The sequence below is a fragment of the Cololabis saira genome, chromosome 11 (genome assembly GCF_033807715.1).
Source record: "Cololabis saira isolate AMF1-May2022 chromosome 11, fColSai1.1, whole genome shotgun sequence".
Taxonomy (NCBI): Eukaryota; Metazoa; Chordata; class Actinopteri; order Beloniformes; family Belonidae; genus Cololabis; species Cololabis saira.
In genome coordinates, this window is record NC_084597.1 from 32,519,179 (window position 1) to 32,534,119 (window position 14,941).

Here is a 14,941-nt window from a genome sequence, read left to right on the forward strand (position 1 = left end):
TGAATAACAAAATACATAAAAAATGGTGGGGTCAGTGAACGAAAACTTAGCACATAACTGAAATGTCCTGCATGTCAATGTAATACGATGGCAGCAGGTGATGGCTATAGTCATCATGTCTATCTGTGATCAAATACATACATGCATACCTTTAACTGATGGATGCAAATACATGTATACATACACATAATTACTTTTTGTTTGTTTAGAGAAAAGTTATGAGAATAACATTCATAACATTGGTAGCTAAAATAACGATCAATCTGTCTGCCGCCTGCAGTCCGCTCGCTGCCTTTCATGCATTGTTTATTTTTCAATTAAGCTCAAAAGTGATGAAAATAATTCCAAAAGCAGCAGTGTCCACTTTAGCTGCATTCCAGCCGCTCACGTCTCAAGTCCCTGTGAACCCAGCTCCAACTAAAATACACACAAAGAGGCACGCAGACGCTACAGACGCACACAAACATACCAGAATGCCTAGTAGGGCCGAGGCAGCTGCTGCTAATTTTAGAGGGCATGTAACGCCTGCTGAGCCCCAGACCCCATGCTACTCAACGAGACACACCCCCTCTTCCTTTTCTAAATGACTTTGCCCTGAGCGCACTCCCCTCCCCCGTGAGCCAGCGTCCATGAAACAGCCGTCTCAGCCCACATCAGCTCTCTGGGATCCAATTTGCTCAGTTGGTATTTGACAGCACCCACTCCTAAATAAATATCCATTACCTATTATACTAGTTCAGGAAGTCTATTAAGCAACTGTGAGCAGTCTAAACCCTAAGGGCCGGGACACACCGACCCGATGGCCGACCGTCGGCAGAAATGCAGTCGGTCTGAAAGTCGGCTTCCGTCTACCCGAGTTGGTAAAAAAAATACTCCTGAACCCACCAACCTGACGCCGACTGGAACGTACGTTCTGTGTGTGCTCGAGGCGTAATACGTCCCCATAACTGCAGGCGGCGGTAATCTGTGATGTCGCCCAAAAAGAAAAGAAAAGAAGAACAACCGGAAACAACGGATTGCTTTAGTCACGAGTTCTGAACTGAGCCCACTGTCATCAGTCAGTGTTTTCCTTTCTGATCAAAGTCAAGAAGGATCGAAAATTTGATGGCTTATAATGAAAATATTATACAATTAAACACGAGCCAAATTCAAATCGACGTGACAATAGAGTGTAGTGTAGCATCTGTACCATGCAGTGTAGTTAGTATGTTTAGCTTGGTCATGTCCCGTTCACTCTGATTTGCTAGTCAAGGGCTAGCAATCCACCAATCAGATTAATCGTAGAGGTGGACGGATAGTGGCCGATACTACACTTCCAATCGTCAAAATAAATGCTGACTGACTGATGATGGACGACACAGCAACTCAACTCTAGTCACTGACCTCGCCCGACTGCCCGACTGCCAATACTCGGGTTGGTGTTTCCCGGCCTTAACATGTATTATGTTGAAAATGATTGAATAACTTCAGCTGTAGCGTTTTTGGTTGTTTTTTTAAATACAAAGTCAATTCAGCTGATGAACCATCAACCCACTCCATTCTCACTTCAAGGGTGCTTTTATTTGCAGTTTAAAGTTGTATCAATAAGAGCTAAAAGATTATGAGGTTGTAATCTTTTATACAGCCCCAGATCTGTATGATGCAGTTGTCTTGGCCATCCATGCAATTCTTAGTTCAGAAGGTGTTGAGATTAAACCACTTTTACAACGCTGCCTTGGATTTGTTGTTTCTGGTGTCTTGCTCTGTACCTCTCTTTGTATTCACTTCTGTTGCTACTTTCTCCAGTGTCTTAGTTGTCTCTCTAAAGTGATATGTAATTGTTGCAAGAGGAAACTGGGATGGAAGCTCACAATTACTTTTTGCTTATAAAAAAAGATAAAGATGTATTTTATTAATCCCAGGACTGGGAAATAATTGAATAATAATATAATAGTAGAGATGGGAGACTGTGACAGCAGGACGCTACCAAAGAATGATCTAATACTCAAAAAGAAAAAAATGCCTCAGTGCTGCTTTACTGATTTTTTATTGCTAATTCTTGCTTTCACAAGTGACAGCAGAACTGAAAAGTGGAAAGAATTTGACACAGTCAAATCAGATGGGGCCTGAATAAGTGAAAATGTCAAATTATAATAGTGTTTTCAAGGCTTTGGTGCCATCAGCATCTCTAAGTAGGCAAACTACACAAACAGCCGGTAGCCAAGCCCTCCACTTAGTGCAGCCCATTACTACTGGCCCTCCACTACATCCCACAATCACAAATCTCTGTGCATGCCACAGTTCAGCTATAGAACCCCCCACCACTCCTCCCCTCACCCTGTCTGTCAGACTTCCCTAAGTGGATCCAGGGATTTGTCCAGCCTTTACGGCAACTCCACCTACAGAGATCACGCTTGCATCTGAAGAAATCAATCTGAGGTTCAATCCACAAGGAGAACTAGTTAATCGATGCATTAATCTTGCAGGAATCTTAAAAACACTCCTGAGGCAGGAACAGAGACAGCAGGCATCGTGAAGCGGAAAAAGATTTCCGCTTTGATAGTGAGCTTTTTGCAATAAAACCTCTAAACTGCTGTGATAGTTACTGTTAGTTACTGTCTTACTGTTACCAGAAAAGTTTCATATTCTGTCAGGCACATATACACACGCACGCACGCATGCACGCATGCACGCATGCACGCACACACACACACACACACACCACACCACACCACACCATAATCTCAATCATCGTGCGCCAACTCCTGGTTCCCCCTGGGATGCAGCTCCAGTAAATTTGTGGGCTTGGGTGGATTGTGTGTGTGTTTGAGGGGACAGCTAAGAGTCCAGAGGGCTGAGGTCATCTATGAAAACATATACCAGACAGAGGAGAAAGAGTGCACACACACACACACACACACACACCACACAGTTTTGCATGTATTCTGCCATATTGCTTGCGGTTGGACGGCCACATGAGCGTTGGTTATTTGGAAACGTGGAAATGAAGAGGCACTCACCATTCACCATGATGTTAGAACCTCACACATGGCTTTGGTGAACACATTTGGGAAACACACACACACACACCCATAAACACAACTTTTTGTGTGACCAAGCTCCATCTACAGTAACTGCAATAATTACATGGTGATAATATACCAATTGCAGGTCTGAATTTAACAACATGACATCACAACTGTTACTTAATCTGGACAATTAGTAACCATGGAAACCTGCACAGCTGCCAACTGATGGGCTTTAATTGCTATCAGCCTCTGCTTGTGTGAGAGACAAATGACTGTTCAATTAAATGCTCTTTAACTATTACTTTGTATTACCGAATGAAAACTGTACTTTAATTTACAAACTGTTGTTTGAACGATCGTTTAAAAGCCTTTGGGTTCAGGTTGCAAACAATTGCTGTTGTGCAACTTACAACCATTTAACAAACTCTAAAGTTTGAAATAAGCAGCTTTTTCATTGTTTTGAGTAGTCGTGAAGAGGACTAAACCTTCAAGCTATCTCACTTTAAGTATATGCATGCTTTATTCATGAGTCACTGGAAAATGAACATTATAATGACAGCTGTCTGCAGCCTGACACAGACAGTTTTTTTTTTTTTTTCCTTTTTAGTAGGGAATTCGCTGTAAAAGTTGTTACTACTTGACACGGTAACCTGGTTGGCTTCAACACTTATGGCTCTAGATGGCTCAACTATAAATGTCTCATCTTACACAGCTCTGATCTTAGAAAAAAGCTTTCAGTTTGGCTCAGGATGCAGTTAAAGTATTGATGGTGACAGACGCTGATGGGGATGACAAGGAAATCTCAGCATATCAATTATTGATGTGGAGATTAGCATGTCAGCTGCAGAGCGGGGCTACGTGAGTGACCATGAATGTGGCTACTTTACACCTCCAACATGGAATGAAATGAGGACTGCAAAACAGAAAGAAATTCAAAAAACAACAAGAAAACGAATGTTGAAATATTGGGAGAACTAAATAAAGAGTAAATAATTGTGAATATACTCATAAGAAAATATATTGTCTTCTTAACTTTCTTATACTTTATCTTTTAATCATTTTTTGTTCATCTTTTTCTCCATTGCATTTTGTTTTCCTCTAGTTCTATTTTTTGCTATTTTTTCAATTGCTTTTGCCCTATTACTACCTACTATTTTTATTTTTCAATCTCTCGAGCCCCCCCGACCCCCACCCTTACTGAATATTAGGCACTAAAGTTTATCTGTTACTAACTGCTGCTCACGAACCTTTAGTGTCTAACCTTCATGTCAACAAAACATGACCCAGGGTGATATTTAAATTCTTCATTCACCTGACCAGAGCTCGGTACCTCATTCACACAGCTGTTAAGTTCCACTGTACTGTTGAAACTGTACAGCATTTAGTTTTGCTGCTGGTACGCCCTTATTCCACCTCGATTGGTAGTAACAATGGTAAAATGGAAGAGAAAGGAGTGCGGTGTGATTTGGCAATACTGAAAGTCCAAGAAAGGTGTGAGGATGACTATAAACTAGGGGTGTAACAATATATCGTTCTGGAAAAGAAAAAGGTCAAATCATACATGAGAGAAACTATTCAGTTTGTGGCAAAATATTTGTACTTGTATGAAACTGAAGATGCATAATGCAAACCTGACATTTACTTTTAGTTCAGTTTGTGGAAAATGGTTGGCCTGGCTTTCTCTTTAAAACTTAAACAGTTATAAAGCATTACAAACTGTAACAATAGGTCAAACGCACAGCATTGTTTTGTATTTTGTGTCTTTCAAATAAAAGACCATTTTTTCCAGTCATATGTTCCTCATTCAAGGCTGTTAAAAAAATACTGCTATAATATCGTATCGTTATCGTGACCTCAATATCGTGTATCGTACCGTATCGTGAGATTAGTGTATCGTTACACCCCTACTGTAAACAGAAAATCTTTCTGTCATTTCTATGGTGCAAGACGCTCTTTCAGTGGCATTCAGGACGCTGTCAGAATGCTTAGCCGAGTGACAAACAAATACGTTGTCGGGGTGAAAAGTCTGTTTCATTGGGTGGTTTTGATCAGAGTGATCATAGAGGCAGAGACTGACTGGATTTGCAGTATCATGAGCTCTGACTGCCTCCTTGGGCCACCAGCTACTGAGCCTGGCAGAGCCAGCACCAGCCGAGGCTCCAGCTGCCATAAACTCCAGCAGTTATAGAGAACCTGACACCACTACTGCTGTGTGTTTCCTCACAGGTAGAAACATGCTAGGGCTGGGCGATATATCGAGATTTTAATATATATCGATATATTTTCAAACGCGATATGGTACGAGACAATATTGTTTATATCGAGAAAAAAAAAATGTTTTAATGATTTTTATATAGCTTATTTTGTGACAAATTGACTTGAATGTTTTATTTAAGATTTACACAAATGTTTTGTTATTTGCACAACTGTCAACCTCAGTGGAAAAGTCTGCCTGTTACTCTACATTGTATTAATTGCACAGTGTATTTTAATTTAATTGTTATGCAGGAAAGGGATATTTGTTTTATTTTATTCAAGAAGCATTTTTATTCTATATATGCAGGCAGTTTATTTTTATTTCATTTGTTTTATACATTTTGATATTGTGCAGACCTCTGTTAATAAAGGAACCTGTGTGACATTTGGCACGAGGCTTTGACTTAAAACTGACTGTTTTTTTAAGGGTTTGCCTCAGAAAAAATATAATGCTTAGGGGGAAACCCCAATTATGGCACAGAAAAAATATCGATATATATCGAGTATCGCCATTCAGCTAGAAAATATCGAGATATGACTTTTGGTCAGCCCTAAAACGTGCCTCTTATTTTTTTTTTTTTATGTTTTTTTTACCATTGTGTTTCAATCAGGAAAGACTAAATAAAGTGGTCAGTGTCCAGGGACAAGAGGCATTCTGCTGTGAAGTTTTGTGAAAGCATGCACTGGGGATGGGATATTGCGCCTTCAGGGGATCACTGTAAATGCACAGCTGGGAAGTGGAGGCAGAGGGAAAAGGGGATTTACACGGCATCTGGATAAATATTTGTTTACTTTACAGTATGTGTGTACCCCATTTTAATGTAGAAGCAACACAGACTGCAGGAGTGCCATTTCTATAGATCTGTGTTGAACACTGCAGGACAAGATTTACTGGGAGTATCATTAGCTTGCAGAAATTGCAGAAGTGCTTTGGGAATCTTGGACTTGATATCTCTGCTTCTTGGCCTCGTCTGTGACTAACAGAGAGCCTGGCTCCTCTAGAGAGTTGTCAGTTGTACTATAGTGTAATCGTAACCCTGCTCTATTTGAGCGCCTGGTAGGGGTTGAAAGCTATTAGCGCTATTACTGTATTTGAAGTAGTGTTTACAAGCTCGGCTGAGGTGAGACAGATGTAGATTTGGATGAGACAAAAAGGCTTGAATCATTTATTTGTGTTAAATACAAGCTCTTGCTTAAATGCCAGAATACTTGGCACTTAAAGTAAAATCGCTAATACAAGTTTATTACTTAGTGTGAGGTTAGCAACAGCCACGACCACAGCATTTTGTGGCACATGTAGGCCTGTGTTGAAAAAATCGATTCCCCAATTCTAAATCGATTCTCATATTAATTCCTAAAAATCGATTCATATGTCTAAAGATCGATTTTTTAAAATTTTTAAATTTTTTCTTTTTTTTCTTTATGTTTTTTTTTTTTTTTCATCATTACATTACAACTTTGGGTTATTTTTTTGTTTATCCCCAAAAAATGAATGTTTTGTTGGTTATAATTGCATAAATTGTCTATATTTCATTACTTTATATACTGTCTTGGGGTTACATTTGCAAAAAATGCTAAAAACCAAATGCTCAAAAATTAAAAACCAAAATAGACCGAAAATGGAACAAATAAAAACGGAATGTGGGAAAAAATAAAACCGATTTCATCCGTCTCTGTTTGCTGCCCTGGATCTGTTTGGTAATTCTGACCCACGATGTTTCTGAAAGCAGTTCTATCAGCATTCTGGGAGCTGATTGGTCCTTACAGCATCATTAGCTGCAATACTTGCTGTTGATCTCAATATAATACTAGTAGTAATATTTTGCATAACTACAGTCATAAAATTCATGCAACAGCTCAAAAAACAGTTTTAATAACACTAACCCAAATCAATATCGGAATCGAATCGAATCAGATCGAATCAAATCTTGATAATCGATTCTGAATCTTAAGAATCGGAATCGAATCGATTCTTGACATTTGAATCGATCCCCAGCCCTAGGCACATGCACAAGAAACTTCAGCTTTTCTTGGCTCAGCAATAAAAAAATTAAAAAATATATTATATTATATATCAATATTTACTTTTGTAGTAAATATATTGCAAAAATAAACACAATAGTTATGTAAGAAGCATTCATATTTCTTTTGGTCTGTTTAAGCCGTGAGAACTTTCCTCTGCGGATGCCACACTGGTTTACGTGCATCAGCCTGGTACGGCCACCGGGTTTCAACATAGTCCAAAATAGTTTTGCCATCTGCTGCTGCTGTGTAAATGCACACATTCATACAAGCCCAACACACACACACACACACACACACACACACACACACACACACACACACACTCACACACACACACACACACACACACACACACACACACACACGCACACACGTGTGTGCTTGAATATGTGCTCCTGTGCCTCTGTGTGTCCCAAGTGTGTGTGTGTGTGTGTGTGTGAGTGTGTGAGTGTGTGTGTGAGTGTGTGTGTGTGTGTGTGAGTGTGTGTGTGTCTGTGGTATGCTGAGGTTCCTCACTGGCGCCAAATTTAGCCTCAGGCAGCGAACCCCAGTGCAACTGTTGCTCTGTCCTATCAGCATGGAGCCAAACATGGATTCCTCCCTGATCATGAAACCTAACAGTGAGTATCCAAACATATTCCTGTTCACCTTACCGCTGAGCTCATTCCACACAGTGAAGCTGATGTAACTGCAAGCTTCAGACACATCGCCAAAAGACAAAGAAAAAAAACAACCGAACAGATTTTTCCACCAACTTCTCCATAAGTTGGTGGAAAAAAAGGCATGGAAGAAGATGAAAGCTGACATGAACAGCAAGACCAACACAGCAGCGCTGCGATGCACATTACAACAGCTACAACAAAAATTACTTTGTTTAATGGCACGAAAACATGTGTGGGAGACTGTGATGTCATGCCCTAAGGCTCCCAACGCATTTCACTTTTAAATCTGTCAGTTAAGAACCAATCCTTTATGCAACGACCTGACATGTGTTGCATTCATTTGGACTGACCGCACAGAAACAAAGACAAAACTTGTGACTACTTAACATAAAACATACGCTACTGTCAGTATATCGCCTACCACTTTACTGATGGAATTTACCCTCAGATTAAATTGCAAAAAAAAAACGAAACAAAAAAACAACCAACAAACAGATAAAGTAGCCAAGTTGTGTATTTACAGTAAACTTCAGAGAAGAAGAATCAATACAATTGTGAGTACTTTTTCCTCATCTTTTACAGTTGTTTTAATGGGATTACAATGGATCGGGAAAGAGTTGTGTGACAAAGCAGCAAAAGCATGATGAAAAATGTAAGGAAAACCATAGAGAAGGCAGAGAGAGAGACAGGCAGAGTTGTACTTTGGATGACAGACGGGGATGAAGTCAACGTGGGACACAAGCGTCTGACAGATATGAAGGCCCTGGTGTTTCAACGGGCAAACAGACAGTAAAGCAAACAGACAGAAGGTCAAAGAAACAGATAGAGGGGGCGAGCGGGAGTAAAACAGACAGTTTAAGCGCACTGACTTACCGCCAAGGCCTGCAGCCTCTCTTTGTGGAGCTGAGCCTCCTCACACGACATCCTGAGGGGGGGAAGCAGGGGGAGAGGGAGGTGGAAGGAGAACCAGAGGTGAGATTTGGGGAGACGGAGTCCCTCGGAGAGAGAGGTGTAGCAAAACCACAGCGGGGAAGGCAGAGGTGTGAGGTAAGCGGGGTGGAGGAGGAGGAGTGTTCGGTGCTGGTCCTTCCTCAGCAATAATCCAGCCAGACGGAGCAGGGATCTCTCACTCTATGGCCATGTGTGCCTCACACTCAGCCCACTCCTTGCATTTTCTCTTTCTATCTGTTTGTCACTCACTCTTTCTATGGCTCTCCCTGTCTCTCCTCCCATTTGTCCCCTCCTTTCCTCCCCTCCCTCCCTCCCCTCTTTAGGCATGAGCCATGTGTGATTAAACAGCTGGGAGGAGCAGCTGAGGGAGGGAAGAGGGGAGGAAGAGAGAGCGGGGTGCGTGAGAGGAGGGGAGAGAGAAAAAGGAACGAAGGGAAAGAGAGAGGAAGAGCAAAGTAAAACTGCCGAAGTCAGGAAAACTTGAAGCAGAGGTGTAATTTGTCATATCTGAAATATGTAGGTGATCAAAAACAGATGAGGACACAGAAAAAGAATCACTTTAGACTTTTTTTTTACCTGAATCTCTTTGTTTTTCCTCATCTTAACGGGATCTTGAGTGAGAGCTAATGTATCATTCAGATAAATATGAAGATCAATAAACAAACTAATCCCCTTCCCATAATCACCCATGATGCATCAGGCCAAAAAGCTTGCGAGCAACAAAAACTTTAAGAACACTGTTTTCACCCCCAATCTTTACTTTTACATATTTCATATTAGGCCTTTTTGAATTTTCATCCCAAATATATGAAATAAAATAAAATGGAATATTGAAAATTAACTGTTTAGTTTCAAACTCACTTTCAAAGTTGAATTTTGATGAATATTAGGAAAAAAGAAACAAAAAACCAAAAAAGAGGCTAATTGGGACTAATCAATACTTTACCTGCTCAATACACAACATGCATGTGTTTTATCTCTGATATAGAGCAGGACTATCACTCTTGGGATTGAAAAAGGACCAGAATGTGCTGAGTCACTTTGCTTTACAGCCATCCAGATATTCCAAATAATAATTCTTTGAAATGATTTCCGGTTACTCAGCGGCTGTCCCACCCACGCAGAAGCAAGTCACTGCTGACTTTCTGGGCTTCACTTCAGCCTCTCTAGTCACGCTGCACACTCATTCTAGCCCAAATAAAACTGATACAAACATCAGAGGATGAAGTCAAGAAAAAAACGCTTTAAGGGAATTAATTGTTACTGAACTGTGAAGAAAATCAGTGGAACAACCACTCCAAACATCTAAATTCATTGGAAGCAACGGTGCACACATTCCCACACTGTTGTCTCTAGCTATTGTTCTTTTCAGTTTTCATCTGTTCTTCCTCTTCTTCAACCTCTCTGACATCCGCTAAACATGTGCTTTCTTCCTCACCTATTCTTTTTTCACTCCGTTTCCATCTTTCACCTCTTGTCCTCACTTTCCTTTGCTGCTGTCCTGCTTCTTATCCACCTCTTTAACCTGTCATCTTCTATCTCCTGTTCTTCATCTCTGCGACTTTTCTGTCATATCAATCCCTTGATGCCTCTCACCCCTCCGCCACTCCTCACTTTTTACTTCTCATTGCCTTTTCAACCATTGTCCTCTGACTTTCTATCCCCTTCGTCAGGGGCGAGAATCCCGGGGGGGACAGGGGGGACAAGTCCCCCCCATTAGTAAAGCTGTCCCCCCCTAGAATAATTTGAGACAGAATTAATAATTTTGGAACAATGCAGTAGTATTTAGTAGTGATGCACCAAAATGAAAATTTGTGGCCGAAACCGAAATCGAAAATAATAATAAACAGTAAAATCTCATTACACTTAAAACAAGAGTCATCACCAGAAAAATAACTTGTTATTTGACAATTTTCACCTGTTTCAAGTAAATTTTCATTTGAAATAATTAGAAAAATCTGCCAGTGCGACAAGATTTATCTTATAAGCAAAACAATCTTGTTCCACTGGCAGATTTTTCTACTTATTTTAAGTGAAAATCTACTTGAAACAAGTGAAAATTGTTTTTTTTTTCCAGTGATGAGTCTTGTTTTAAGTGTATGAGATTTTTTTTAACTAAAAATGAGACATTTTAACTAGAAATAAGACAAATATTCTTGTTAAGATTTTGGGTTTTTGCAGTGTATTATGTCAGATGTGCTGTATTATTGCCACCTTCCACCTAATACCATTGTTTTGTATTACTCTAAGAAAGGTCTTCTGTCTGTTTGCGAGATAGAGTTGAAAATGTCAAAATGCTGTATTAAAGGAAGGCTAAAACTTTTATTCCTTGTCCCCCCCTGGATTTATTCTTTAAAATTTTACTGTTTATTGTCCCCCCCAACTATGAAACGGGATTTTCGCCCCTGCCCTTCGTCATCCATTTTTCTCGTCTCAGTCCATTCCCATTCTACTCTCCCACCTGCTTCTCCTTCCGTCTATTAAATGTATTAACATTTTCTTCACTTTCTTCCATTCGTCTTCCCTCTCTTTTCTCAACATCCCTCCCTCCACAAGCACACATCCTTATAAGGAGAAACAGCAGCGGTCCCTGCTTACTCTTTTGGGAAAACAGAAGCATGTAACACACGCAGACACACACACACACACATTTGCACACAAACACACTGAGACGTAACAGCCACTGCTTTACTCCGAGACAAGAAAAGTAGTGCACAACAAATGCAGCTGAACAAATCAAGGGTGGCTTATATCCAGGCCTCCGCTACGGTTATACATGTAATGATTCTGAGTGGTTTTAAGGCGTCGGGGTGTGAGTGAGCAGCTGCAGGTCGAGATAACCGTAAAATCATGGTCGTCTTTAAATAATCTTTCGATTCTAACACATACCAACCAACCAAGTCGAATACAAAAACTTTAAACCTGAGGAATTCAGGATTGCTGAGACGTCTCTCCATGTTTTATTGTTGTTTTATTTCAAATATCATCAGACATGATGTCATCCAGAAATCATTGACTCTGCCTAAGTATTATTTAAGAATGTACATTCTTTTTTAATAATAATAATCCTTTCTGCACAGGTTTGGGATATTCTGTATTTTTAGCTAAAAAATGAAAATGCTCCTGCCTCTTCAGAGCCTCCTCCACACACTGTACCTGTAATGTGGGGTATTGGACAGTAAGGTTAAAGGCTGCACACCTGCAAACATACGTGTATTTTTAATTGCAGTCCTTAATTTCCTATCATGTTGGGACTGAATCATTAAGGAAAAAATCTAATATATGACATTGATTTAAGGGGCAACCACAAAATACTGTGAAAAAATGTGTATTCTTGGAATGAGCATCTTGTTATCTATGTTGTTCCCATGCAGGACGACCCATCAGCTGATGTAATCACTTGCAAACGTATCTTTTCAAAGTCATCTATTTTTATGTGCAGGTTAGGAAGGACTTTCTGTCAAACGGAGCTGTTGTAAATATAGATTATCCCACAGATCTCCATACTCCATCCTAGGAAGACAATCGTAGCCCATAAAAATGGGAGTGAAACCTCTAGGACATCTGAGATCCATTCAGCTATACGGCTGTTGTTAAACAGAGTCTCTGTTTGACCTGGATCCATACCAGTTCCTTCATTATGTTCACTATGACTGATGCTTGTTAACATACTCAAAATCATTCATTTTTACTTTCTTCCTAAGAAGTTTTCTAACCTTTACTGTCCGTTTAACTCTCTTCTCGTCCCGTGAAGTACGTCCACCTTTCCTCCCCCTTCAAGGCCTTAATTCTGCCATTAGCAAGGCTGCTCGGTCATCGTTGGAGACAACAGCATCATTGTTCCTCTGCATCGCCGCAACGACGCGATGACCTCACTACACAGCTAGTCCAACACCTCCCCTCCACCCCCTCACCAGCCCCAGCCTGGAGGTAATGGTCTCCAGATGTGGAACCAGAAGCAGGAAAACACACACTCACACAAACACACGCAAAAAATATAAAAATATTACAATAAACCAAGTGTGAGTTGACGGAGGAGGAGGGAATGAACAAATATGGACAAAGAAAGCAAGTGAAGAAAAAGCTGCATGTGCTCCAGTGTATCTGTGTGTGTGTGCTACGTTAATGTGCTTCAGTTCTTTAGCTTTCCTCTCATCAGCGTAGTACTCCCACGTTTCAGTTCTCCTCAAAATAACTGCAACACATGAATGAAGCTGCACATCTGGTACACGCGGGTTTCTGCTGCTGACTTATGTGTGTATATATGTGTGTATGTATTTGTATGTGGATGACTTAGGGATGGGCGGTATGGACTAAAAAATGTATCACGATAATTTCTGGAATTTATCCCGACAACGATAAAAATGACGATAAAAAAATACCAATTCAACTCCATCTTTTTAAATATAAATCTATCACCACATTCAGTCTTTGGAGCCCCCAAAACACTGCTCTAATAGATACTAAATGATACTAAACGTCATTAATGGGAATTTACCGTTCTTTCTTTCTTCCTTCCTTCCTTCCTTCTTTACTCCCTTCCTTCCTTCCTTCTTTACTCCCTTCCTTCCCTCCTTCCTTCCTTCCTTCCTTCCTTCCTTCCTTCCTTCCTTCCTTCCTTCCTTCCTTCCTTCCTTCCTTCCTTCCCTCCCTCCCTCCCTCCCTCCCTCCCTCCCTCCCTCCCTCCTTCCTTCCTTCCTTCCTTCCTTCCTTCCTTCCTTCCTTCCTTCCTTCCTTCCTTCCTTCCTTCCTTACTTCCTTCCTTCCTTCCTTCCTTCCTTCTTTACTCCCTTCCTTCCTTCCTTCCTTCCTTCCTTCCTTCCTTCCTTCCTTCCTTCCTTCCTTCCTTCTTTACTCCCTTCCTTCCCTCCTTCCTTCCTTCCTTCCTTCCTTCCTTCCTTCCTTCCTTCCTTCCTTCCTTCCTTCCTTCCTTCCTTCCTTCCTTCCTTCCTTCCTTCCTTCCTTCCTTCCCTCCCTCCCTCCCTCCCTCCCTCCCTCCCTCCCTCCCTCCTTCCTTCCTTCCTTCCTTCCTTCCTTCCTTCCTTCCTTCCTTCCTTCCTTCCTTCCTTCCTTCCTTCCTTCCTTCCTTCCTTCCTTCATTCCTTCCTTCCTTCTTTACTCCCTTCCTTCCCTCCTTCCTTCCTTCCTTCCTTCCTTCCTTCCTTCCTTCCTTCCTTCCTTCCTTCCCTCCCTCCCTCCCTCCCTCCCTCCCTCCCTCCCTCCTTCCTTCCTTCCTTCCTTCCTTCCTTCCTTCCTTCCTTCCTTCCTTCCTTCCTTCCTTCCTTCCTTCCTTCCTTCCTTCCTTCCTTCCTTCCTTCCTTCCTTCATTCCTTCCTTCCTTCTTTACTCCCTTCCTTCCCTCCTTCCTTCCTTCCTTCCTTCCTTCCTTACTTCCTTCCTTCCTTCATTCCTTCCTTCCTTCTTTACTCCCTTCCTTCCCTCCTTCCTTCCTTACTTCCTTCCTTTACACGTACGTTGTGCGTCAAATTAACGCAGAACCATAAATCATCTTTACACAAAAACATCATCAACGGTAATTTATCATTTTTATCGCGAGATGACAAATTCTTACCGTGAGGAATTTTTTTGACGGTATATCGTGAACGGTAAAATATCACCCATCCCTAGGATGACTACAGTTTGTGTATGTGTACATGCATGGTTATGTGTATGTGTGTAGGTGTAGTATTTGTAGTGTTTGTTGTATTCTTTGTATGTGAATGTGGAAGTATGGTAGGGGTATTACTCATTGCATGCACTTCTGGGGAGAATGAGCAAGTCTCCATATGCCATTAACAACATTTTAAAGCCGCGTTTAATGGTTCAAGGTGAGGGAAGTCACGGTTAAAGCTAAAGCGAGACAGCGAGATGGAGAGAGAAGAAGGGAAGGGGAAGACTTAAAGCAACCTCAACTGACATATTTCTAGGTAAAGGGCTGCCAAACCTTGATTTTGTTCATATTTTATACATCACTAAAGGTCCATTGCTGAACATCCTCCAATTTATTGACCCATTCTATCCCTAATTTAAAATCCCACA

At 41.0% G+C, this 14,941-nt stretch overlaps 1 protein-coding gene across 5 annotated transcripts in view; it reads right to left on the reverse strand.

Moving 5' to 3' along the window:
- LOC133455376 (PALM2-AKAP2 fusion protein) overlaps window positions 1–14,941 on the reverse strand; it is a 113,830-nt gene that overhangs the window by 85,534 nt on the left and 13,355 nt on the right. For 4 of the 5 annotated variants that reach the window (XR_009783497.1, XM_061734372.1, XM_061734371.1 and 1 more), the window contains exon 2: window positions 8,825–8,876. Coding sequence is in view for 4 of the 5 variants with exons in the window: in XM_061734372.1 (XP_061590356.1) it covers window positions 8,825–8,876 (52 nt within the window). In the remaining variant the exon portion in view is untranslated. Of the gene's footprint in view, window positions 1–8,824; window positions 9,122–14,941 lie in introns of those variants that run through there. The other variant, XM_061734373.1, reaches the window with a different exon arrangement.